This window comes from Cnephaeus nilssonii (assembly GCF_951640355.1).
Source record: "Cnephaeus nilssonii genome assembly, chromosome: 14".
NCBI lineage: Eukaryota > Metazoa > Chordata > Mammalia > Chiroptera > Vespertilionidae > Cnephaeus > Cnephaeus nilssonii.
In genome coordinates this window covers 2,494,795-2,521,740 of record NC_137085.1, presented here as the reverse complement: position 1 = coordinate 2,521,740, position 26,946 = coordinate 2,494,795, and the positions used below count along the sequence as shown (strand labels likewise).

The 26,946-nt window shown below is 59.0% G+C and overlaps 2 protein-coding genes across 2 annotated transcripts; both read left to right on the top strand.

Moving 5' to 3' along the window:
- Nucleotides 1–7,458, top strand: LOC307111120 (bile salt-activated lipase-like; the record flags this gene model as incomplete). Its single annotated transcript, XM_079790805.1, is given in 12 exon segments — nucleotides 1–87; nucleotides 856–1,011; nucleotide 1,015; nucleotides 1,549–1,671; nucleotides 1,818–2,015; nucleotides 3,391–3,521; nucleotides 4,003–4,110; nucleotides 4,230–4,347; nucleotides 4,894–5,080; nucleotides 5,249–5,452; nucleotides 6,697–6,894; nucleotides 7,143–7,458. Coding segments are annotated over 12 exon segments (1,806 nt in total). The 5' UTR covers nucleotides 1–21.
- Nucleotides 7,459–17,148: 9,690 nt separating this feature from the next.
- Nucleotides 17,149–24,809, top strand: LOC307111119 (bile salt-activated lipase-like; the record flags this gene model as incomplete). Its single annotated transcript, XM_079790804.1, is given in 14 exon segments — nucleotides 17,149–17,274; nucleotides 18,050–18,209; nucleotides 18,302–18,424; nucleotides 18,624–18,669; nucleotides 18,671–18,819; nucleotides 19,458–19,463; nucleotides 19,466–19,587; nucleotides 19,930–20,037; nucleotides 20,128–20,175; nucleotides 20,179–20,245; nucleotides 20,793–20,979; nucleotides 21,152–21,355; nucleotides 24,136–24,333; nucleotides 24,581–24,809. Coding segments are annotated over 14 exon segments (1,713 nt in total). The 5' UTR covers nucleotides 17,149–17,208.
- Nucleotides 24,810–26,946: the final 2,137 nt, after the last annotated feature.

The window sequence follows — 26,946 nt, the reverse complement described above, 5'->3', positions numbered from 1 at the left end:
CCCCGAGGCAGGCCACGCACCATGGGGCACCCAGAGCTGGCTGTCCTAGGCCTCGCCTGCTGCTTGGCAGGAGTGAGCGCAGCAAAGGTAAGCGAGAGCCCAGCGGACACGGCAGGGGCCCCTCTGCTCCCCTAACCGGCCTGGGACCTGGGAAGGCTCCGCGGAGGGGCAGGCAGGTGGGCGCTGGCACAGAGAGCCCCCGAGAGCCCACAGCCAGCCCAGCGCTTCCCTGGCCCTTCCCCTGCGCTCCTGCCTTCGCGCTCACAGGCTGGCGCCGCGCAGCTGACAGCCAGGACGCCCAGGAACGAGAATGTCAGGACCACGAGGAAGGGCTGGCCAGGCGCTCCAGGGCACAAAGGTGCCCTTACCCCAACACAAACAAGGCCCCTGTCCCCGCAGCCCCAGAGTCACTGGGCCCTCAGGGCTGATCTGCGCATCTGCCTGGGCTCCAGGGCCCTCGGCTCGCCCTCTGCCCGGGGGTGGCCATGGCCCGGCTCAGGAGGGCGCTGGGCTCTGAGCAGGCCGGCAGTTTGCCCATCACAGCCCCAGCGTCGGAACAGGAGTCTCGACCTCGGTTAGTTAAACTCTGAGAACGGCCCCGGAGAGGAGGCGACACTCACCTGCTTGCCAGTGGCTGGGCCCCTCCAGGGGGAGTCGGGAGCCTCGGGGCACCTACAGGATCCCTTCCCTCAGGGCCCTGCCAGGGGTGAGGCAGGGCTTCCACAGGAACCCACAGCTCCTGGCAGGCGTGACTAGGGCCCCACCTGGAGGCTGTCTGGACCCCTAGAGCCTGCTGGGGTCTCCGCACCCCCAGGGCCCGCCCCGCCTGCGCCCCTGAGCCTGCCCTCTCCCCAGCTGGGCGTGGTGCACACGGAAGGGGGCCTCGTGGAGGGCGTCAACAAGAAGCTCGGCCTCTTGGGCATCGGCGGCCGCTCTGTGGACGTCTTCAAGGGCATCCCCTTCGCCGCCCCGCCCAAGGCCCTGGAGAACCCCCAGCGGCACCCCGGCTGGTAAGGTGGGAGTGGGTGGGTGGGGGCTGGGCTGGCCCTGTGCCTGGGGTGGTGGGTGGGGCCACCATCCTGGTGCTGTTGCAGAATTTACAACATGAAAAAATATGCAGGAGTACCAGAGGCTCAGGAAAAACCCATTTATTTCCAGACGTTTCACATGGACCAGTGTAGTGACTCAGGGGCGTCTGTTTCTCTCCAAATCCTGAGGCCTGCCCCCCCAATATGGAGAAAGCTTTCCTTTAAACCCCTTTGGTTTCTTTGTGCCCCAAATATGGATCATACATCTGGACCTTTTGCAGACTTTACAAAAAGCCCCATGTGCTGGGATGGGGGCAGTGGGACCACATCCAAGGCCAGGCCTGGTGCCAGCACTGATAACTCCGTCTGGGATGGTTTATGGCCTAAGATGGGAGTAGTATTTTGGGTAAACAGGTCTTGCAGGACCAGATAATTAAAGGGGCAGTGACTAGATTGAGATTGCTAGCCCCCCAAAAATCTCATTTTCCCCATCAACGCCAGCCCCTCTGGTCACCCACAGGGACCTTGAAGGCCAAGGACTTCAAGAAGCAATGCCTGCAAATCACTGACACCCAGGACGACACCGAGGGTTCCGAGGACTGCCTCTATCTCAACATCTGGGTCCCCCAGGGCCAGAAGGAAGGTGCATCCCCAGCCCCGTGCCCTCCAGGTCCCTGAACCTGCAGAAAGCAGGGTGTGTGGGCTCCAGAGCTGAAATTCCCTGAAATCAGCACCCAGAGGGGATCAGAAGGTGAGAGCTGGCATCACCGGGCCTGTCTCCTGCCTCAGTTTCCCAGAACCTGCCTGTCATGATCTGGATCTTCGGAGGAGCCTTCCTCATGGGCTCTGCCCAGGAATTCAGCTTCTTCAATAGCTACAAGTATGACGGGGGGGAGATCACCACGCGGGGCAACGTCATCGTGGTCACCTTCAACTACCGCCTCGGGCCGCTGGGCTTCCTCAGCACTGGGGACGCCCACCTGCCAGGTGTGCCGGGCGCCTGGAGCCGGGGGTGAGGGAGCTGGTGGGGGGGCCCTTCAGGACCGCTTTCTCCCAACAACTCCTGACAGTCTCCCAGAAAGACCCAGAATTCTACTGGCAGCGCAGAAAGCTGGGGATGGACAGTGAGACACAGGAGCCCATCGGCAGGTGCAGCGAGAGAAGAGGCTGCCTGCCAGCCAGGCAGGGACCCAGGGAGACCAGGGAGCAGGGACAGGGACCCAGGGAGAGCAGGGAGCGGGGACAGGGACCCATGGAGACAAAGAAGTGGAAATAGGGACCCAGGGAGATGAGGGAGCGGGGACAGGGACCCGGGGAGACCAGGAAGTGGGGACAGGGACCCAGAGAGACCAGGGAGCAGGGACAGGGACCCAAGGAGACCAGGGAGCAGGGACAGGGACCCAGGGAGAGCAGGGACAGGGTCCCAGGGAGCAGGGACAGGGACCCAGGGAGACCAGAGAGCAGGGACAGGGACCCAGGGAGATCAGGGAGCAGGGACAAGGTCCCAGGGAGCAGGGACAGGGACCCAGGGAGACCAGGGAGTGGGGACAGGGTCCCAGGGAGCAGGGACAGGGACCCAGGGAGACCAGGGAGCGAGGACAGGGACCCAGGGAGACCAGGGAGTGGGGTCAGGGACCCAGGGAGATCACAGAGCGGGGACAGGGACCCAGGGAGATGAGGGAGCGGGGACAGGTTCCCAGGGATACCAGGGAGCGAGGTTAGGAACCCAAGGATACCAGGGAGCAGGAACAGGGACCCAGGGAGACGAGGGAGCAGGGACAGGGTCCCAGGGAGCAGGGACAGGGACCCAGGGAGACCAGGGAGTGGGGACAGGACCCAGGGAGACCAGAGAGCAGGGACAGGGTCCCAGGGAGCAGGGACAGGGACCCAGGGAGACCAGGGAGCAGGGACAGGGACCCAGGGAGATCAGGGAGCAGGGACAAGGTCCCAGGGAGCGGGGACAGGGACCCAGGGAGACCAGGGATCAGGGACAGGGACCCAGAGAGACCAGGGAGCGGGGACAGGGACCAGGGAGACCAGGGAGTGGGGACAGGGACCAGGGAGACCAGGGAGCGGGGAGAGGGGCCCAGAAAGAGACAGAAGATGAGACACTGAAGTGGTGACTTGGAGGACTCAGAGCCGTAGGACAGACAGACAACAAGAGGGACGGTGTTAGAGAGAGAGATGAGCAGCCTGGCCCTCCTGCTGCTGGTCCCCTGCCTGAGCCCACACCCCCTCCAGCACCTCATTCCACAGCCTCCTGGGACCCACCATGAGCCATCCTGGGGCTTGACAGGGGTCTCCACATGGAGGAAGCTCTCCCCCCACCCCAGTCCCTCATGGGCTCCCCCATCCGCCCCAGGTAACTACGGCCTTCGGGACCAGCACATGGCCATCGCGTGGGTGAAGAGGAACATTGCGGCCTTTGGGGGGGACCCCAACAACATCACCATCTTTGGGGAATCAGCCGGAGGTGCCAGCGTCTCTCTGCAGGTCTGGGGACTCTGGGAGGGCAGGCCTTCCTCCCATGGTGTTGGGGAGAACAAAGCAAGGAGATGATGGCGGCTGGGGGTGCTAAGCTGATGGGAATTGGGCAAAGCTGATAGGGGTGAGGGGGAGCTGATGGAGGCTGGGGGAGCTGATGGAGGCTGGAGGAGCTGATGAGAGTTGGAGTAGTTGATGGTGGCTGGGGAAGCTGATGGGAACTGGGGAGCTCATAGGGGCTGGGGGGAGCTAATGGGAACGGGGGAGTTGATGGGGCTGGCGGAGCTGATGGGAACTGGGGGAGCTGCTGGGGGTTGGAGGAGCTGATGGGGGCTGGGGGAGGTAATGGGGGATGGAGGAGTTGATGTTGGCTGGGGGAGCTGTGGGGGCTGTGGGGAACAGCATCATGCTGACAGTCTAGCTGTGCTTAGTGGAGCCTGGGTGGGCAGGTGAGGCGAGGCCATGGTGACAGGACCTCTGTGTGTCGCAGACCCTCTCTCCCTACAACAAGGGCCTCATCCGGCGAGCCATCAGCCAGAGCGGCGAGGCGCTGGCCCCCTGGGCCATCCAGAAGGACCCTCTCTCCTGGGCCAATAGGGTAAAGGGGAGCAGCGGTGGCGGAGGGGCTCGGTTACCTCCTTTCCATGCCCTGTCCCAGTCTCTATGGCCAACTGCCCTGCACTGGCCTCACCCACCTGTCTCCCCCCAAACCCCCAGATCGCCAAGAAGGTGGGCTGCCCCCTGGACGATACCGCCAGGATGGCCAAGTGTCTGAAGGTCACCGACCCCCGGGCTCTGACACTGGCCTATAAGATACCCCTGGTGGGCCAGGAGTGTGAGTGGGGGTTCCACATGGGGGGACGGCCATGCTCCCAAAGAAGTGAGGATTGAGGGGCTGCTGCCTGGCCCGTCACCCACTCATGGCGTCCCTGGGAGCCGGGTCCGCCAGGGCCCTCGAGGCCTCCGTGGCCTCGACTGGCTGTGCCGCAGGCTCCATCCCTCCCTCTGATCCTCCCTGGGTCCTGACCCCTTTGGGAAGCTGGTGCACCTTGTCCCCCAACAATGGGCAGAAACGGTCATTTGCACCCACTCTTAGGGAGCTCAGGCGCAGTGGCTGTCAGCGGGACGGTGTGGCCCAGGGAGCCCGTGGCAGTCTGCACACAGTCCGGGCTGCCACCCTGGGGAGAGGGGACATCGGGCGGACGGGGCCAGGGAAGCTGCTCCACACGCGCAGGGCAGCCCAGGACATGGAATGATCCGGGCCCCATGTCAGGGGACAGGCTGAGGACCCTGGTCTGGATCTGAGGAGGCAGGGGTGTCCCCGGGCCTTGGGCCTGGAAAGTGGCTCTGGAAGGTGCGAGGACCCCTGCACTCCACTCAGACCCCTTCCTGTACTACCTGGGCCTCCTGCCTGTCGTGGATGGAGACTTCATCCCCGACGACCCCATCAACCTTTTCGCCAACGCGGCCGACATCGACTACATCGCTGGCACCAGCAATATGGACGGCTACCACTTTGCCAGCATTGACCTGCCGGCCATCAACGTGGACATACTGACCGTCACGGGGTGCGTGGGGCACAGGACCAGGGCGTTTCCCGGAGGCCTATTGGGGAGGCATCAGCTGGAGAAGGAGGTTGGCAGGAGTAGGGGGCCATCTGCAGGGCCCTGGCAGGGAGTGGTGTAGATGCCTCCCACTGGCCAGATACAGGGTCCAGTGCCAACTTGTCCCTGCAGGGAGGACTTCTTCAAGCTGGTCAGTGGGTTCACCTTCTCCAAGGGGCCCAGAGGTGCCAACGCGACCTTTGACTTCTACACGGCGTCCTGGGCCCAAGACTCCTCCCAGGAGGCCAAGAAGAAGACGGTGGTGGACTTGGAGACCGACATTGGCTTCCTGATGCCCACGAAGATGGCCATGGCCCAGCACAGAGCCAATGCCAAGTGAGGGCCAGGGCAGGGGAGACCCACCTGGGTCACGCACCTGCCCAGCGAGGCCTCTCGAGGGGGCAGCGCAGGGAGTCAGGGAGCCCCAGGAAAGCCGTGATGGGGTCCCACTGGTGTCTGCACCATCTGCCTTGCCCAGGCCTGGAGAAGGCCCCTCCTCCTCTCCCAGCTCAGGGGCCTTTACAGAGCCCTCCTCCTGCTACTGGGAAACCCCTGGTGGGGCTTGGGCTGCCTGTTCTGTGTCCAATAACGAAGGCCGGGTGGAACCATATGAGGCTTTTATTGAGAAGGCCAGCCAACCAAGAAGACAGGGCGCTTAGAAGCATTCAAATCCTGTGTTCCAGCAGGTGCAGGGAACAGGACATAAAGGGGAGGGAGCTGGGGTGCTACGTGCAGCCCTGGGGGTCCACAGACCTCAGCGATTACAGTCATCACACGAGATGATTTGGATGAGATGATGTGGAGGAGATGATGTTTTGACTCCTGGTGGGTCTGTCTGTCCCTGCTTATCGGTTCTGCTTGCTGGATTCACAGCTAAGTCACCTACTCATTGCTTTGCACAGGCCTTCAAAGGAAACTTAAGAAAACTTAACGCCTATTCACATCAGTATACATGTTCTAAGACTGAAAATGATAGGGTTACTTTTCAGATTAAGTCAGGTGCTCTATCCACCGGGTTGTAAGTCCCCCATTCACTCAGCCCACAGGCCTCCCCTGCAGTGTCTGCAGCCTCCCCGCAGCCCCCAGGCTGAGGGGGACAGAACACAGGCTGATGCTCTCTGATGTGGGTTTGGAGTTGGCCAACATTCAAAACAACTCTGGCCTGCGGCTACCTGGTCAACCTCCAGTGAAAATGAAAAGGAAGTTAGGGATGCTTCCTCGGAAGGGAGAGAAAACGATGCCCAGGAAGTGTAGGCAGAAAGCTTGTCGCAACTACAGGAACTTGAGCTCTTCATGGGGTGGCACAGCTATGTTCCCGACGAAGAAACAAATTCATCTGCAGAGAAAACGGAGAAAGATGCCTCCATAGGCTTTGTGGAGCAAAGAGTGAATGCACCTGAAATCCCAGAACCACAACCCCCGGCCTTCCCTTCCGGGTGCAGGGACCCAGGTCCCTCCTGAGTCTGGGGATTTGCCGGCCCCGCCCTGCTCTCCCCATGGCCTCCCTCCAGGGCCCAGCACTGGGTGGGCAGCCCAGGTGAGCTCTCTGCCAACCTGGGCCGTGTCCCTCCCCTCCTCAGGAGTGCCCAGACCTACACCTACCTGTTCTCCCACCCCTCTCGCAATCCGTTGTTACCCAGCTGGGTGGGCGCAGACCACACCACTGACCTCCAGTACGTGTTTGGGAAGCCCTTCAACAACCCCCTGGGCTACCGGCCCCAAGACAGGACTGTCTCTCGGATTATGATCGCCTACTGGACTAACTTTGCCAGGACTGGGTAAGGCGGGGTGAGGCTGGGCCGGTCTACTGCCACCTGGGCCCCACATGACTGTCCCCTGTCCTACACTTGACCTCCCTGAGCCCCAGTACCCCCCTCTGTGTGTGAGGATAGAGCTACTGGTTGGGCGCAGAACACGTACATGCCCAGCCAGTGCCCAGGACACAGTGAGGTGCCTGGTGGTTCGGGTCAGCATGGAGGCCTCCCGTGAGCCCTCAGACCCCACGCAGCCTTTCTCTCATCTGCAGGGACCCCAACAAGGGCCACTCGGCTGTGCCCACCCAGTGGGATCCCTACACCCAGGAAAATGGCAACTACCTGGAGATTAACAAGAAGATGGACGGCCAGTCCCTGAAACAGCACCTGAGGAGCAGCTACCTGCAGTACTGGACCCAGACCTACCAGGCCCTGCCCACCGTGACCGGAGACGGGTCCACTCCCCTGCCCCCCTCTGACGACACTGAGGCCATCCCATGCCTCCATCGGACAACTCTGCGGCCGCCCCTTGGACTCTCCACTGGTGACTCTGAGGGGGCTCAGATGCCCACAGCCATGGGCTTCTAATGTCCTTGTCCAAGAGGCCACAGGTGGGACCCAGGGAGCCCACCTCCTGCCCCAGGTCTTCCTGAATAAAGCCGCATCTCTCTGGCAACCCTCTTTGCCCTCATACCGCAACCTCCCGCCCAGGTTCTGCCCGTGTCTGGCTCCGGAAGTGGGGTGCCACCCTCATTTCAGAGGAGGAAAGAGGGTCAGAGAGGGGTCAGCCCTGAGTATGAAGCAGGCCCTGTGGGCAGTTGCCTCTGGACCAGTGGGCCCAGCCTCGGCCACATCCTTGGAGTGCAGGGAGCAGGCTCTGTGTAACGGGGTCTGGGAATGGCCCGGGAGAGAAACGCATTCGCCTCCAGCTGGATCCCAGGCAGAAACAGTAACGCATCCCGCTGGGCTCAGAGCAGAGGGTACCAGGGCTGGGCCGTGGGTGCCCCCGGCAGGGCCAGGGTGCTGCGTGCTCACTCTGGCAGAGGTTGGAGGGGAGCAGGAGGCAGAGGTGAGACTCAGGGCCATGGCCACCCCAGCAAGGTCTGGGATGGGGCACCACTTGTACCGAGGGCTCCCCATCCTGACCTCACATGGCCCGGGCGGTGGGCATTGTGGACACCCCATTATAGACAGTGACTGTGAGAAATGCTCACCTGTACCAACTCAAATGAAAGACTTGGAGACAGAAGTACGGTGAAAGGAGACCTTGAATGCTCTCTCGAGAGCTGGTGTGCGCCCAGCTGTACTGGCACCCCAGGGGGGAGGAACACAGCCCATTTATTCAGCCCCTCCTCTGGCTCCTCAGTGGCTGAGTACTCTGGGCTCACCCGTTTCCTGACAGGTCGACTAGGTCCTCCCATTGGGCCCTTTAAGAAAATTGGCCTGAGGCCTTTTCTAGTTGCCCCCCCTCTCCCTGTCTAGCTGAGTCTGGTGCCTCGAGGGTGTCCATCATAATGCTGACCCACGCCCACAGGTCCTTGGTCTCACATCCTCTCCCTCCCCCTCCCTTCTCTGTGCCTGGGGAGATTCAGCCACCGCTCCCATCAGAAGCTGACCATGATGGCCATTTCCTACAGTGCCAAGGCTCCAGGAGGGGCCACATGCCCCAGGACCTCACAGCGAGGACTCACGCCCAGGTCTTAGACTCCAAAGCTCACCGTGTCAGCTCAGAGCGGGCGTAAGGGCTCAGAGGAGAGAGGGTTCCTCATTGGGGGTGGGGTATGTCAGGGGCAGCTCCAGGGGACCAGCCGGCCACCGTGATGCACACAGTCCAGTGTTTCCCTGGCCGGGCGGTGGGTACAGCGGGCAGTGTTGATGCTGTTTTCCCCATCCTCCCTTCCCCATCCTCCCACCTCCCCCACCAGAGGTTCCCATCGCCCACCTCCCCATGGCAGGACCACAGCACAGACCTGGACAACGAGGGCAGCCAGCCAGGGGCTGCGGGCTCTCAGGGCTCCAGCCCGTCTACCCTCAGGACAGTGAGTCTAAACTGGTGACTGCCCGAGACGGGTCCTCAGACCTCACAGCCCTGGGTTCATCTGGGCCAGAGGGGAGCCAGGGGGCAGGAATCAGCACGTTTATCCTGCAAACCCACACTCACCTGGGACTCCTCAGACCACGTGCCAGCAGAGCGAGGGGGTGGTCCAGCGCCTGGTCCTGGGAGAAATGAACCCTGAGAAGAACTGCAGCTCCTGGTTCCCAGGGCCCAGCTGTCGCCTTCAATAAGCTGCATCACAAATTCTTTCCTGTGGCTGGCTCTGCACGGCCAGGGGTAAACCTGAAGGGGGGCAGTGAAGGATTAAAGAAAACAGACAAGAGAATAAAGCTGGGGCTAGGTGGGACGCTGCTCTCAGATGGAGAGACAGTGCCACAGCCTGCAAGCCAGATTCCACCAGGCAAAGTGCCCAAGATGTTTACAATGTTCTCTCGGATTTCAAATCTACTCAATTACATGCACCTGAACTCTATCAAGCTTTATTTTTGCAGCCTACCTCACTTAGCCATGTGGGTCCACAGGTTCGGACCATAAGGTCAGGCTTACAACCATAACCTTTATCTATAATTGTGCTAGGAAGTTTTTGCCCTCCAAACTGGGACTTGCACCTGGCTTTGCCACAAGAGAAACTGCCCTCTCATTTTCCGAGGCTTGAACCTATCCAAACACTGTAGCCACTCTCCACACTTCCCCAGACACAACGCCTCCAGAGAGGACTTCCCAGGACAGGGTTCCCGGAGGGTTCCAATCGGTAAAGGAAGGTCCGGCCCCTGGAACACAGAATGCGAAGTCCCCCGACAGAGGCCACTGGCCAGAACTCCCCGCCTCGCCTTCCCAGTGGCAGGCTTTGATCTGTCCACAATCCCCCACTAGTCTTGGTGGGTTCCGGTCTGAACTTGAAATCCACAAATTCCTCCTCGTGGGGAGCAGAAACCATAAGCCCAGCCACACTCCCCTCTTCCTCCAGAGGCAGGCAGCCCCGTCTTGGGTCAGGAGATGGTCCTTGCAACTGTTTTTAAAAATCAGGGTAAAATTTAAATCACATAAAACATGATAGGTTAACGATGCATGAGCTCAATTGATATTAATTGCAGTCACACTGTTGTGCAACCATCACCACTATCTGGTTCCAAATCATTGCATCACTCCAAACAGAAACTGTCTATGTACGCCGATGAGCTCCCGTACGTGTTTGGGAAGCCCTTCGACAAGCCCCTGGGCTACCGGGCCCAAGACAGGACTGTCCCCCACTGGGGACTGAGGCTCCATGTGCAGCATTGGGAATGGAAAGGGTGACCTGTTGGTACAGGGAAGACAATCAACCTATTGAACCACCCCGGCCGGGCTGTTTTCTTTACTTTGAACTTGTATTATTGAGAGTTTTGCAGATTTCTGCCATTTCCCCTCTCTACCCCTCTCCATCCACATCCCACCCCAATCCTTTCTCTCCCCTGTCTATAGTCTAGGAATATATGCCTATAAGTTCTGGATTCATCTCTTCCCGCCCCCCCTCCACCTTCAGTCTGAGATCTGTCCTTCTGTTCCATGCTCCATGTCTATGGATCTGTTTATTCGTCAGTTTATTTGGTTCATAAGATTCCACATGAGTGAGATCATGTGATACTTGTCTTTCTCCCACTGGCTTATTTCGCTCAGCATGGTACTCTCCAGGTCCCTCCCGGCTGTCTCAAAGGGTCAGAGTTCCTTCTTTTTACTGCTATTTAGTAATCCCTGGTGGAAATGTATCACAGCTTTTTATCCACTCGTCTACTGATGGGCACTCAGGCTGTTAACAAACGAACCCCGCAAGCCTTTTGCTCCTGGTCCTCACCCTCGCAGCCCGGCCTGCCCGGCTCCTGCTGCCCACTGTCCTGCCGCCTCCCCACTCCATCCCAGGAGACCTGGGCTCTGGGTCAGTGGGCAGCCGGCTTGGCCGGTGTCTGTGGATCCATGTGGTGCTGGGGCAGCCCCAGGCGTGACGTCAGCCAGGCTGTGGCCTGCGGACAAGCACCGGCTCCTGGTAGCGAAGGGCTAAGGGGCCCAGATGAGGGGGCGCTGGCCGGGGAGGGCTGTGCCGTCCCCGGACCCTGAACGCACCCCCAGCCCAGGAGAGGGCAGTGCTGCCAACGCCACAAAGGCAGGAACCCCAGGCTTTGTCCCTGGAGCTTCCTCTGGTTCCCGAGTGAGACACGCTCCCCGAGCCACACGCGCCCTTCTGCTCTCACTCACTCCGCTCAGTTCTCCCTCCCTCTGCCTCTCCGCGTCCCCATTATCTCTGTCTCTCCCTCTGTCTGCCTCTCCCTCTGTCTGTCTCTCCCTCTGTCTGTCCCCCTCTCTGTCTCTCTGCTGTGCCCCAGGTCGTGGTGCATTTCTGAAGCCAGGCGCTTCCTCTTCCTCAGCGAAGCCACCAGGCTGTGCGGGAGCCCCCTCCTCAGGAGTGCCCGGACCTACACCTACCTGTTCTCCCACCCCTCTCTCAATCCGTTCTACCCTAGCTGGGTGGGCGCCGACCACGCTGATGAGCTCCCGTACGTGTTTGGGAAGCCCTTCGACAACCCCCTGGGCTACCGGGTCCAAGACAGGACTGTCTCCCGGGCCATGATCGCCTACTGGACCAACTTTGCCAGGACTGGGTAAGGCGGGTGAGGCTGGGCGCGGGCCTCCAGCCCCCTGACCCCACATGCCTGTCCCCTGTCCTACACTTGACCTCCCTGAGCCCCAGTACCCCCTTCTGTGTGTGAGGATAGAGCTACTGGTTGGGCACAGAACATGTACATGCCCAGCCAGTGCCCAGGACACAGTGAGGTGCCCTGGTGGTTCAGATCAGCATGGAGGCCTCTCGTGAGCCCTCAGACCCCACGCAGCCTTTCTCTCATCTGCAGGGACCCCAACAAGGGCCACTCGGCTGTGCCCACCCAGTGGGATCCCTACACCCAGGAAAACGGCACTACCTGGAGATTAACAAGAAGATGGACGGCCAGTCCCTGAAACAGCACCTGAGGAGCAGCTACCTGCAGTACTGGACCCAGACCTACCAGGCCCTGCCCACCGTGACCGGAGACGGGGCCACCCCCCTGCCACCCTCCGACGACACTGAGGCCGTTCCCTGAGCTCATGCCCACGGGTCCTTTGTCTCCAATCCTTGTCCCTCCCCCTCCCTTCTCTGTGCCTGGGGAGATTCAGCCACTGCTCCCATCAGAAGCTGACCATGCTGGCCATTTCCTACAGTGCCAGGGCTCTAGGAGGGGCCACGTGCCCCAAGCCCTCACAGCGAGGACTCACACCCAGGTCTGAGACTCCAAAGCTCACCGTGTCAGCTCAGAGCGGGCGTGAGGGCTCAGAGGAGAGAAGGTTCCTCATTGGGGGCGGGGTGTATGGTGGGGGCAGCTCCAGGACCAGCTGGCCACCCTGATGCACATGGTCCCATGTTTCCCTGGCCGGGCGGTGGGTACAGCGGGCAGTGTTGGTGCTGTTCCTCCCCGCCCTCCCTGCCCCATCCTCCCACCTCCCCCACCAGAGGTTCCCATTGCCCACCTCCCCATGGCAGAACCACAGCACAGACCTGGACAACGAGGGCAGCCAGCCAGGGGCTGTGGTCTCTCAGGGCTGCAGCCCGTCTACCCTCAGGACAGTGAGTCTAAACTGGTGACTGCCCGAGACGGGTCCTCAGAACTCACAGCCCTGGGTTCATCTGGGCCAGAGGGGAGCCAGGGGGCAGAAATCAGCACGTTTATCCTGCAAACCCACACTCACCTGGGACTCCTCAGACTATGTGCTGGCAGAGCAACGGGGGCAGTCCAACTCCTGGTCCTGGGTGTAATGAACCCTGTGAAGAGCTTCAGCTCTGGATCCCAGGGCCCAGCTTTTGCCTTAAATAAGCTGCATCACAAATCCTTCCCTGTGGCTGGATCAGCACAGCCAGGGGTGAACCTGAGGTGGGGCGGAGAAGGATTAAAGAAGACAGACAGAATAAAGCTGGGGCTAGGTGGGACGCTGCTCTCAGAAGGAGAGACAGTGCCACAGCCTGCAAGCCAAGTCTTTATTTTATAGCCAGATTCCATGAGGCAAGTTCTCAAGATGTTTACATTGTTCTCTCCGATTTCAAATCTATTCAATTACATGCACCTGAACTCTATCAAGCTTTGTTTTTGCAGCACTTGCTGCACCTCCACAGCCTACATCACTTAGCCAGGTGGGACCACAGTTTCAGACCATATGGTCAGGCTTACAACCATAACCTTTGGCTATAATAGTGCTGGGAGGGCTTTGCCCTCCAAGCTGGGACTTGCACGTGGCTTTGCCACGAGAGAACCTGCCCTCTCATTCGTCCGAGGCTTGAACCTGTCCAAACACTGTAGCCGCTCTCCACACTTCCAAAGACACAACACCTCCAGAGAGGCCCTACCAGAACAGGGTTCCCGAAGGGTTCCAATCCGTAAAGGAAGGCCTGGCCCCTGGAGAACAGAATGCGAAGTCCCCCGACAGAGGCCACTGGCCAGGACTCCCCGCCTCGCCTTCCCAGTGGCAGGCTCTGATCTGTCCACAATCCCCCACTTAGTGCTGGTGGGTTCCCATCTGAACTTGAAATCCACGAATTCCTCCTCGTGGGCAGCAGAAACCACAAGCCCAGCCACGCTCCCCTCTTCCTCCAAAGGCAGGCAGCCCGACCTGGATCAGGAGTTGATCCTTGCAACTGTTTTTAAAAATCAGGGTAAAATTTAAATCACATAAAACACGACAGTTTAACGATGCATGAGCTCAATTCAGTGATATTTATTGCAGTCACACTGTTGTGCAACCATCACCACTATCTGGCTCCAAATCATTGCACCACTCCAAACAGACACTGTGTGTGCACTGCTCAGTATCTCTCCTCCCCCAACTGCTGCTATTCTATTCAACCTCCTGCCTAAGTCAATTTGCCTATTCTAAACATTTTTCCTTTATTATTGATTTTCTTTTTTAGAGAGGGAGGGAGAGAGCGAAACATGGATCTGATAATTACACGGAACGGCTTCCTCCTTCACGCCCCCCACTGGGGACTGAGGCTCCACGTGCAGTATTGGGAATGGAAAGGGTGACCTGATGGTGCAGGGAAGATGCTCAACCTATTGAACCACCCCAGCCGGGCTGTTTTCTTTACTTTGAACTTGTATTGTTGAGAGTATTGCAGACTTCTGCCATTTCTCCTCTCTGCCCCTCTCCACCCACCTCCCACCCCAGCCCTGTCTCTCTTCTGTCTATTGTCTATGAATATATGCCTATAAGTTCTGATTCATCTCTTCCTTCCCTCCACCTTCACTCCCAGATCTGTCCTTCTGTTCCATGCTCCATATCTATAGATCTGTTTATTCGTCAGTTTATTTGGTTCATTAGATTCCACATGAGTGAGATCATGTGATACTTGTCTTTCTCCCACTGGCTTATTTCGCTCAGCATGGAACTCTCCAGGTCCCTCCCAGCTGTCTCAATGGGTCAGCGTTCCTTCTTTTTACTGCTATTTAGTAATCCCTGGTGGAAATGTACCACAGCTTTCTATCCACTTGTCTGCTGATGGGCACTCGGGCTGTTTCCAGATCGTGGCTATTGTACACAACGCTGCTAGGAACACAGGGGTGCACACATTCACTCTGATTGGTACCTAAGGATCCTTAGGATAGTCCCAAAGTGGGATCGCTGGGTCAAACTGAATCATCTATCTTATATAACAACTGGTGTTTGAAATGTTAACCCTGCTATTTGGCTTCTGTAAATGCTTGCTTGCTTAAATAATAAGGAAAATAAGACTACTCCCACTTCAGAGAGGCCATTAAACCTTCCCCGGACGAAGTTATCAGAGTTGGCACCAGGCCAGGCCTTTGTTTGAGGTCTCAAGGCCCCAGCATATATGGGCTCTTTAAGAACTTGCAAAGGGGGCAGGAAACACCCCATATTTGGGAGACAAAGAAGGTTAAACATATAAATAGGGAAAGTTCCTCCATGTTGGGGCTCAGAATTTGAGAGACATTTTCCTCTGGGCCCCCGCATAATAAAAATAATAATAATAAACGAAACTCTATCTCTCTAAGCATTGCTTGGTTCTTCTCTGGTTTTCTGTAACAAAATGGCAGTTCGGTATTCAATTTTTTGAGGCAGTTTCGGACTGTTCCCCACAGTGGCCACACCAGCCCCCATCCCACCAGCAGGACACGAGGGTTCCCTCTTCTCCACACCCCGCCAGCCCTTGTTCTTTGTTGATTTGCTGACGGTGGCCCGCCAGGCGGTGCGAGCTGATTGACATGTGGTTGTCATTGGCATCTCTCTGCTCATCGGTGGCCTCATTGGCCATGTGCACAACCTCAGGATTGCTTCCTGCAGAACAGGCTCTCAGAACGGGACTAGCTGCCAGAGGCCTGTTAACAAACGCACCCTCAAGCCCTTTGCTCCCCGGTCCTCACCCTCCCGGCCCTGCCTGCCCGGCTCCTGCTGCCCACTGTCCTGCCGCCTCCCCACTCCATCCCAGGAGACCTGGGCTCTGGGTCAGTGGGCAGCCAGCTTGGCCGGTGTCTGTGGGTCCATGTGGTGCTGGGGCAGCCCCAGGCGTGACGTCAGCCGGGCTGTGGCCTCCTGGAAGCGAAGGGCTGAGGGGCCCAGATGAGGGGTCGCTGGTAAGGGAGGACTGTGCTGTCCCCGGGCCCTGAACGCACCCCCAGCCCTGGAGAGGGCAGTGCTGCCAACGCCACAAAGGCAGGAACCCCAGGCTTTGTCCCTGGAGCTTCCTCTGGTTCCCGAGTGAGACACGCTCCCCGAGCCACACGCCATTCTGCTCTCACTCACTCCGCTCAGCTCTCCCTCCCTCTGCCTCTCCGCGTCCCCATTATCTCTGTCTCTCCTCTGTCTCTCCGCGTCCCCATTATCTGTCTCTCCCCTGTCCCTCCCTCTGTCTGTCTCTCCCTCTGTCTGTCCCTCCCTCTGTCTGTCTCTCCCTCTGTCTGTCCCTTCCTCTCTCTGTCTCTCCCTCTGTCTGTCTCTCCTTCTGTCTCTCCCTCTGTCTCTCCCTCTGTCTGTCTCTCCCTCTGTCCCTCCCTCTGTCTGTCCCCCTCTCTGTCTGTCTCTCCCTCTGTCTGTCTCTCCTCTGTCTGTCTCTCCGCGTCCCCATTATCTCTGTCTCTCCTCTGTCTCTCCGCGTCCCCATTATCTGTCTCTCCCCTGTCCCTCCCTCTGTCTGTCTCTCCCTCTGTCTGTCTCCCCCTCTGTCTCTCCCTCTGTCTGTCTCCCTCTCTGTCGCTCCCTCTGTCTGTCCCACCCTCTGTCTGTCCCTCTGTCTGTCTCCCTCTGTCTGTCTCCCCCTCTGTCTGTCCCCCTCTCTGTCTCTCTGCTGTGCCCCAGGTCGTGGTGCATTTCTGAAGACAGGCGCTTCCTCTTCCTCAGGGAAGCCACCAGGCTGGGTGGGAGCCCCCTCCCTCCCCACCTGTGCCCACCTGAGCCTCCAGTCCTGCCTCCCAGGGCTGCTGGTGCTGAGTGTGAGGTGTGCCCTCCCTGAGGGCAGGATCACTCCCCTGTGCTGCTCTGGGTCCCCACACCCAGCTCAGCTGCTCACCAGTGGGCCCTCGGACCCAGGCTCAGCCACGTGGCTGCCCAGGAGCACACACCCTCTCTGTCCCGGAAGCCACACGCCCATGCCCTATGACCTCCCTTTGCTGAGCTCCGGAACTCCAGGTGGGGGCCAGGCAGGGCCTGGAGGGAAGCAGGCCCACTTCTATGGGGGGAGCCCGGGCCCTTGTAAAGGAGCCACCATGCAGGGCACTGTGCACCCAGCTGAGCCCCTGTACCCCTGGCCTGGGCCACCTGACTATTCCCAGTGACAGGCCCAGGTGCACTGTGGGCACCAGGCACCCGGATCAGCAGGTCCTGGGCAAGGAGGACCATGCCTGCACCCGTGCACACGTGCATGCGTGTGTGAGTGTGTGTGCATGTGTGTGCACATATCTCCCCGACTTGTCCCAGCCTGAGCCAGCCTGGAAAAGGCAGCTATGCATGCGTTTGTGTATCTGAGTATCTGTGTGTGTGTGTGTCTGAGTGTGTGTGCCCACACAGGCATGACCTTGGCCCTGAGCCTGGATGGAAGTGGCAGTTATCCTGGCCACAGGTATACTGCCTGGAGGAAGGGGCAGAGAGAGGAGGAGGGGAAGGGAAGCAGTCACAGTCTGCTGCCAGCCCCGGCTCCCGGATGTCTCCCGGATGGCTCCCGCCCCATAAATACCCATGCGCAGAAGCAGGGCCCCCGATCAGGCACACGCACCATGGGGCGCCCTGAGCTGGCTGTCCTAGGCCTCGCCTGCTGCTTGGCAGGAGTGAGCGCAGCAAAGGTAAGCGAGAGCCCAGCGGACACGGCTGGGCCCGCTGCTCCCCTAACCCGGCCTGGGACCTGGGACGGCTCCGCGGAGGGGCAGGCAGGTGGGCGCTGGCACAGAGAGCCCCCGAGAGCCCACAGCCAGCCCAGCGCTTCCCTGGCCCTTCCCCTGCGCTCCTGCCTTCGCGCTCACAGGCTGGCGCCTCGCAGCTGACAGCCAGGAAGCCCAGGAACGCGAATGTCAGGACCACGAGGAAGGGCTGGCCAGGCGCTCCAGGGTACACAGGGGCCCTTTCACCAACACAAACAAGGCGCCTGTCCCGCAGCCCCAGAGTCACTGAGCCCTCAGGGCTGATCTGAGCATCTGCCTGGGCTCCAGGGCCCTGGGCTCGCCCTCGGCCCGGGGGTGGCCATGGCCCGGCTCAGGAGGGCGCTGGGCTCTGAGCAGGCCGGCAGTTTGCCCATCACAGCCCCAGCGTCGGAACAGGAGTGTGGACCTCGGTCTGGTTCAACCCGGAGCCCCGAGCCCGCCCCCGTAAAGGGGGTGACACCCACCTGCTTGCCAGTGGCTGGGCCCCTCCAGGGGGAGTCGGGAGCTTCGGGGCACCTACAGGATCCCGTCCTTCAGGGCCCTACCAGGGGTGAGGCAGGGCTTCCACAGGAACCCACAGCTCCTGGCAGGCGTGACTAGGGGCCCCACCTGGAGGCTGTCTGGACCCCTAGAGCCTGCTGGGGTTGCCCCACCCCACTGGCCGGCCCAGCCTGTGCCCCTGAGCCTGCCCTCTCCCCAGCTGGGCGTGGTGCACACGGAAGGGGGCTTCGTGGAGGGCGTCAACAAGAAGCTCGGCCTCTTGGGCATTGGCGGCCGCTCTGTGGATGTCTTCAAGGGCATCCCCTTCGCCGTCCCGCCCAAGGCCCTGGAGAACCCCCAGCGGCACCCCGGCTGGCAAGGTGGGAGTGGGTGGGTGGGTGCTGGGCTGGCCCTGTGCCTGGGGTGGCGGTGGGGTCACCATCCTCACACCAGCCCCTCTGGTCACCCACAGGGACCCTGAAGGCCACGGACTTCAAGCAGCGATGCCTGCAAGTCACTCTCACCCAACTGAACACCAGGGGCTCCGAGGACTGCCTCTACCTCAACATCTGGGTCCCCCAGGGCCAGAAGGAAGGTGCATCCTTCACCTCATGGCCCCCAGATCCCCGAACCTGCAGAAAGCGCCCAGTTAGCCAGAGGCCCCGCCCTGCCCTGCCCCTTGGGTGTGGGTGTGTGTGTGGGGGGGGGGGGCTCCAGAGCTGAAATACCCTGAAACAAGCACCCAGAGGAGATGAGGGGGCAGCTGGTGTCACCGGGGCTGCTTCCTGCCTCAGTTTCCCAGAACCTGCCTGTCATGATCTGGATCTACAGAGGAGGCTTTCATGGGGTCCACCCAAGAGTTAAACTTCTTCAATAACTACGAGTTTCAAGGGGAGGAGCTCGCCACGAGGGGCAACGTCATCGTGGTCACCTTCAAGTACCTCCTCGGGTCGCTGGTCTTCCTCAGCACTGGGGACGCCCACCTGCCAGGTGTGCCGGGCGCCTGGGGCCGGGGGTGAGGGAGCTGGTGGGGGGGCTCTTCAGCACCGCTTTCTCCCAACAACTCCTGACCGTCTCCCAGAAAGACCCAGAATTCTACTGGCAGCGCAGGAAGCTGGGGATGGACAGTGAGACACAGGAGCTCATCGGCAGGTGTAGCGAGAAAAGAGGCTGCCTGCCAGCCAGGCAGGGACCAAGGGAGACCAGGGAGCAGTGACAGGGACCAGGGAGACCAGGGAGCGGGGACAGGGACCCAGGGAGACCAGGGAGACCAGGGAGTGGGGACAGGGACCCAGGGAGACCAGGGATCAGGGACAGGGACCCAGGGAGACCAGGGAGCGGGGACAGGGACCCAGGGAGAGACAGAAGATGAGACACTGAAGTGGTGACTCAGGGGACTCAGAGCCGTAGGACAGACAGACAGACAAGAGGGACGGTGTCAGCGAGAGAGATGAGCAGCCTGGCCCTCCTGCTCCTGGTCCCCTACCTGAGCCCCACACCCCCTCCAGCACCTCATTCCACAGCCTCCTGGGACCCACCATGAGCCATCCTGGGGCTTGACAGGGGTCTCCACATGGAGGAAGCTCTACCCCACCCCAGTCCCTCATGGACTCCTCCACCCGACCCAGGTAACTACGCCTTCAGGACCAGCACATGGCCATCGTGTGGGTGAAGAGGAATATTGCAGCCTTCGGGGGGGACCCCAACAACATCAGCATATTTGGGGAATCAGCTGGCGGTGTCAGCGTCTCTCTGCAGGTCTGGGGTCGCTGGGATGGAGGACCTTCCTCCCACGGTGATGGGGGGGAGCAGTGTGGGGGCTGACTGGGCTGGGGGAGCTGATGGGGATGTGGGGAGCTTTTGGGAGCCGGGGAAAGCTGATGGGAACTGGGGAAGCTGACAAGAGTGAAGGGGAGCTGGTGGGAACTGGGGGTGCTGATGGGAACTCGGGCAGCTGATGGGGGCCTAGGGAATGATGGGAACTGGGAGGAGCTGAGGGGGCTGTGGGGACAGCATGAAGCTGACAGTCTGGTTGTCCTTGGTGGAGCCCGGGTGGCAGGACAGGCGAGGCCATGGTGACAGGACCTCTGTGTGTCGCAGACCCTCTCTCCCTACAGCAAAGACCTCATCCGGCGAGCCATCAGCCAGAGCGGCGTGACGCTGGTCCCCTGGGCCATCCAGAAGGACCCTCTGTCCTGGGCCAAGGGGGTAAAGGGGAGCTGTTGGGGGCTCGGGGTTGGGTAACTTCCTTTCCATTCCCTGCCCTAGTCCCCATGGCCGTCTCGCCCCGAACCCCGGATCGCCAAAGAGGTGGGCTGCCCCCTGGACGATACCGCCAGGATGGCCTAGTGTCTGAAGGTCACCGACCCCCGGGCGCTGACGCTGGCCTATAAGATACCCCTGGTGGGCAAGGAGTGTGAGTGGGGCTCCACATGGGGGGACGGCCATGCTCCCAAAGAAGTGAGGATTGAGGGGCTGCTGTCGGGCCTATCACCCGCTCATGGCATCCCTGCGAGCCCGGTGCCGCCAGGGCCCTTGTTGCCTCCGTGGCCTCGACTGGCTGTGCCGTGGGCGCCATCCCTCCCTCTGATCCTCCCTGGGTCCTGACCCCTTTGGGAAGCTGGTGCACCTTGTTCCCCAACAATGGGCAGAAACGGTCATTTGCACCCACTCTTAAGGAGCTCAGGCGCAGTGGCTGTCAGCGGGACGGTGTGGCCCAGGGAGCCCGTGGCAGTCTGCACACAGTCCGGGCTGCCACCCTGGGGAGAGGGGACATCGGGCGGACGGGGCCAGGGAAGCTGCTCCACACGCGCAGGGCAGCCCAGGACATAGAATGGTCCGGGCCCCATGTCAGGGGACAGGCTGAGGACCCTGGTCTGGATCCGAGGAGGCAGGGGCTGCCCCTGGCTTTGGGGTCTGGCAGGCGGCTCTGGAAGGTGCGAGGACCCCTGCTCTCCACACAGACCCCTACCTGTACTATGTGCACATCCGGCCAGTCATGGATGGAGACTTCATCCCTGATGACCCCATCAACCTTTTCGCCAACGCGGCCGACATCGACTACATCGCTGGCACCAGCAATATGGATGGCCACATCTTTGCCAGCATTGACCTGCCGGCCATCAACATGGACAACCAGACCGTCACAGGGTGCATGGGGCACAGGACCAGGGCGGTGCCCGTGGGCCTCTTGGGGAGGCATCAGCTGGAGAAGGAGGTTGGCAGGAGTAGGGGGCCATCTGCAGGCCACTGACGGGGTGTGTGTAGGGGGGATGCCTCCCGCTGCCCAGGTCCAGGGTCCAGTGCCAGCTTGTTCCTGCAGGGAGGACTTCTTCAAGCTATTCAGGAGGCTCACCTTGGCCAAGGGCCCCAGAGGTGCCAACGCCACCTTTGACCTCTACACGGCGTCCTGGGCCCAGGACTCCTCCCAGGAGTCCAAGAAGAAGACGGTGGTGGACTTCGAGACCAACGTCCTCTTCCTGATGCCCACAAAATTGGCCGTGGTCCAGCACAGAGCCAGCGCCAAGTGAGGGCCGGGCGGGGGAGGCCCACCTGGGTCACGCACCTGCCCAGTAAGGACTTCCAGGGGAAGAGCTCAGGTGTTCGGGGAGGCCCAGGAGAGCCGTGATGGGGTCCCATCGGTGCCAGCACCATCTGCCTTGCCCAGGCCTGGAAAAGGACCCTCCTCACCTCCCAGCTCAGGGGCCTTTACAGAGCCCTCCTCCTGCTACTGGGAAACCCCCGGATGGGCTCAGGCTGCCTGTCCCTGTGTCCAGTAACGAAGGCCGGTGGAACCATATGAGGCGTTTACAGGGAAGGCCAGCCAACCAAGAAGACAGGGCGCTTACAAGCATTCAAATCCTGTCTTCCAGGAAGGTGCAGGGGACAGGACTATAAAGGGGAGGGGGCTGGGTGCTATGTGCAGCTCTGGGGGTCTGCAGGCCTCAGATATTTTAGTCATCACACAAGATGATGTGGATGAGATGATGTGGATGAGGTGATATGGATGAGATGATGTGGATGAGATGATGTGGATGAGGTGATGTGGATGAGATGTGGATGAGATGATGTGGATGAGATGATGTGGATGAGGTGATGTGCATGAGATGTGGATGAGATGATGTGGATGAGATGATGTGGATAAGATGATGTGGATGAGATGATATGGTGGAGATGATGTGGATGAGATGATGTGGATGAGATAATGTGGATGAGATGATATGGTGGAGATGATGTGGATGAGATGATGTGGATGAGATGATATGGTGGAGATGATGTGGATGAGATGATGTGGATGAGATAATGTGGATGAGCTGATGTGGATGAGATGATGTGGATGAGATGATGTGGAGGAGATGATGTGGAGGAGATGATATGGTGGAGATGATGTGGATAAGATGATGTGGATGAGATGTGGATGAGATGATGTGGATGAGATGATGTGGAGGAGATGATGTGGAGGAGATGATGTGGAGGAGATGATGTGGATGAGATGATGTGGATGAGATAATGTGGATGAGATGATGTGGATGACATGATATGGTGGAGATGATGTGGATGAGATGATGTGGATGAGATAATGTGGAGCAGATGATGTGGAGGAGATGATGTGGAGGAGATGATGTGGATGAGATGATGTGGATGAGATGATGTGGATGAGATGAAGATGAGATGATGTGGAGGAGATGATGTGGAGGAGATGATATGGTGGAGATGACGTGGAGGAGATGACGTGGAGGAGATGATGTGGAGCAGATGATGTGGAGGAGATGATGTGGAGGAGATGATGTGGATGAGATGATGTGGATGAGATGATGTGGATGAGATGATGTGGATGAGATAATGTGGATGAGCTGATGTGGATGAGATGATGTGGATGAGATGACGTGGAGGAGATGATGTGGAGCAGATGATGTGGAGGAGATGATGTGGAGGAGATGATGTGGATGAGATGATGTGGAGGAGATGACGTGGAGGAGATGACGTGGAGGAGATGATGTGGAGGAGATGATGTGGAGGAGATGATGTGGAGGAGATGATGTGGATGAGATGATGTGGAGGAGATGACGTGGAGGAGATGACGTGGAGGAGATGATGTGGAGGAGATGATGTGGATGAGATGAAGATGAGATGATGTGGAGGAGATGATGTGGATGAGATGATGTGGAGGAGATGATGTGGATGAGATAATGTGGATGAGATGATATGGTGGAAATGATGTGGATGAGATGATGTGGATGAGATGATATGGTGGAGATGATGTGGATGAGATGATGTGGATGAGATAATGTGGATGAGCTGATGTGGATGAGATGATGTGGATGAGATGACGTGGAGGAGATGATGTGGAGCAGATGATGTGGAGGAGATGATGTGGAGGAGATGATGTGGATGAGATGATGTGGAGGAGATGACGTGGAGGAGATGACGTGGAGGAGATGATGTGGAGGAGATGATGTGGATGAGATGAAGATGAGATGATGTGGAGGAGATGATGTGGATGAGATGATGTGGAGGAGATGATGTGGGTGAGATGATGTTTTGACTCCTGGTGGGTCCGTCTGTCCTGCTTGTTGGTTCTGCTTGCTAGATTCACGGCTGAGTCACCTCCTTCATTGCTTTGCACAGGCCTTCAAAGGAAACTTAAGAAAACTTAACCCCTATTCACATCAGTATACGCGTTCTAAGACTGAAAATGATAGGGTTACTTTTCAGATCAATTCAGGTGCTCTATCCATCAGGTTGTAAGTCCCCCATTCACTCAGCCCACAGGCCTCCCCTGCAGTGTCTGCAGCCTCCCCGCAGCCCCCAGGCTGAGGGGGACAGAACATGGGGTGATGCTGTCTGTTGTGGGTTTGGAGTTGGCCAACATTCAAATCAACTCTGGCCTGCGGCCACCTCGTAAACCTCCAGTGAAAATGAAAAGGAAGTTAGGGATGCTTCCTCGGAAGGGAGAGAAAACGATGCCCAGGAAGTGTAGGCAGAAAGCTTGTCGCAACTACAGGAACTTGAGCTCTTCATGGGGCCGCACAGCTCTGTTCCCGACGAAGACACAAATTCATCTGCAGAGAAAAGGAGGGAAGATGCCTCGATAGGCTTTGTGGAGGGAAGTGTGAATGCACCTGAAATCCCAGAACCACAACCCCCGGCCTTCCCTTCTGGGTGCAGGGACCCAGGTCCCTCCTGAGTCCAGGGATTTCCCGGCCCCGCCCTGATCTCCCCATGGCCTCCATCCAGGGCCCAGCTCTGGGTGGGCAGCCCAGGTGACCTCTCTACCAACCTGGGCCGTGTCCCTCCCCTCATCAGGAGTGCCTGGACCTTCACCTACCTGTTCTCCCACCCTTCTCTCAATGTGTTCTACCCCAGCTCGGTGGGCGCCGACCACGCCAATGAGTTCCCGTACGTGTTTGCGAAGCCCTTCGACAACCCCCTGGGCTACTGGGCCCAAGACAGGACTGTCGCCCAGGCCATGATCGCCTACTGGACCAACTTTGCCAGGACTGAGTAAGGCAGGTGAGGCTGGGTCTGGCCTCCAGCCCCCTGACCCCACATGCCTGTCCCCTGTCCTACACTTAACCTCCATGAGCCTCAGTACCCCCTCTGTGTGTGAGGATAGAGCTACTGGTTGGGCGCAGAACATGTACATGCTCAGCCAGTGCCCAGAAATCAGTGAGGTGCCCTGGTGGTTCGGGTCAACATGGAGGCCTCCCGTGAGCCCTCAGACCCCACGTAGCCTTTCTCTCATCTGCAGGGACCCCAACAAGGGCCACTCGGCTGTGCCCACCCAGTGGGATCCCTACACCCAGGAAAACGGAAACTACCTGGAGATTAACAAGAAGATGGACGGCCAGTCCCTGAAACAGCACCTGAGGAGCAGCTACCTGCAGTACTGGACCCAGACCTACCAGGCCCTGCCCACCGTGACCGGAGACGGGGCGGCACCCCTGCCCTCCTTGGACAACTCTGAGGCCGTTCCCTGAGCTCATGCCCACGGGTCCTTTGTCTCCAATCCTTGTCCCTCCCCCTCCCTTCTCTGTGCCTGGGGAGATTCAGCCACCGCTCCCATCAGAAGCTGACCATGCTGGCCATTTCCTACAGTGCCAGGGCTCCAGGAGGGGCCACGTGCCCCAGGCCCTCACAGCGAGGACTCACGCCCAGGTCTGAGACGCCAAAGCTCACCGAGTCAGCTCAGAGCGGGCATGAGGGCTCAGAGGAGAGAAGGTTCCTCATTGTGGGGGAGTGTATGGTGGGGGCAGTTCCAGGGACCACTCGGCCACCCTGATGCACACGGTCCCGTGTTTCCCTGGCCGGGCGGTGGGTACAGCGGGCAGTGTTGGTGCTGTTCCTCCCCAGCCTCCCCGCCCCATCCTCCCACCTCCCCCACCAGAGGTTCCCATCGCCCACCTCCCCATGGCAGAACCACAGCACAGACCTGGACAATGAGGGCAGCCAGCCAGGCGGTGCGGGCTCTCAGGGCTGCAGCCCGTCTACCCTCAGGACAGTGAGTCTAAGCTGGTAACTACCCAAGATGGGGACCTCAGACCTCACAGCCCTGGGTTCATCTGGGCCAGAGGGGAGCCAGGGGGCAGAAATCAGCACGTTTATCCTACAAACCCACACTCACCTGGGACTCCTCAGACTACGTGCTGGCAGAGCAACAGGGGCAGTCCAACTCCTGGTCCTGGGTGTAATGAACCCTGTGAAGAGCTTCAGCTCTGGATCGCAGGGCCCAGCTTTTGCCTTCAATAAGCTGCATCACAAATCCTTCCCTGTGGCTGGATCAGGACGGCCAGGTGTGAACCTGAGGTGGGGCTGAGAAGGATTAAAGAAGACAGACAGAATACAGCTGGGGCTAGGTGGGACGCTGCTCTCAGATGGAGAGACAGTGCCACAGTCTGCAAGCCAAGTCTTTATTTTATACTCAGATTCCATGAGGCAAAGTTCTCAAGATGTTTACATTGTTCTCTCCGATTTCAAATCTATTCAATTACATGCACCTGAACTCTATCAAGCTTTGTTTTTGCAAGACTTGCTGCACCTCCACAGCCTACATCACTTAGCCACATGGGACCACACATTCAGAACATAAGGTCAGGCTTACAACCATAACCTTTGGCTATAATTGTGCTGGGAGGGCTTTGCCCTCCAAGCTGGGACTTGCACGTGACTTTGCCACAAGAGAACCTGCCCTCTCATTAGTCCGACGCTTGAACCTATCCAAACACTGTAGCCGCTCTCCACACTTCCCCAGACACAACACCTCCAGAGAGGCCCTCCCAGGACAGGGTTCCCGAAGGGTTCCATTCGGTAAAGGAAGGCCCGGCCCCTGGAGAACAGAATGCGAAGTCCCCCGACAGAGGCCACTGGCCAGGACTCCCCGCCTCGCCTTCCCAGTGGCAGGCTCTGATCTGTCCACAATCCCCCACTTAGTGCTGGTGGGTTCCCATCTGAACTTGAAATCCACGAATTCCTCCCCATGGGCAGCAGAAACCACAAGCCCAGCCACACTCCCCTCTTCCTCCAGAGGCAGGCAGACCGTCCTGGGTCAGGAGTTGGTCCTTGCAACTGTTTTTAAAAATCAGGGTAAGATTTAAATCACATAAAACACGATAGTTTAACGATGCATGAGCTCAATTCAGTGATATTTATTGCAGTCATACTGTTGTGCAACCATCACCACTATCTGGTTCCAAATCATTGCACATCTCCAAAAAGACACTGTGTGTGCACTCCTCAGTATCTCCCCTCCCCCAACCGCTGCTATTCCATTCAACCTCCTGCCTCAGTCAATTTGCCTATTCTAAACATTTTTTCTTTATTATTAATTTTCCTTTTTAGAGAAGGAGGGAGAGAGCGAAACAAGGATCTGATAATTACACGGAACGGCTGCCTCCTGCACGCACCCCACTGGGGACTGAGGCTCCACGTGCAGTATTGGGAATGGAAAGGGTGACCTGATGGTGTAGGGAAGACACTCAACCTATTGAACCATCCCGGCCGGGCTGTTTTCTTTACTTTGAACTTGTATTGCTGAGAGTATTGCAGACTTCTGCCATTTCCCCTCTCTGCCCCTCTCCACCCACCTCCCACCCCAGCCCTGTCTCTCTCCTGTCTATT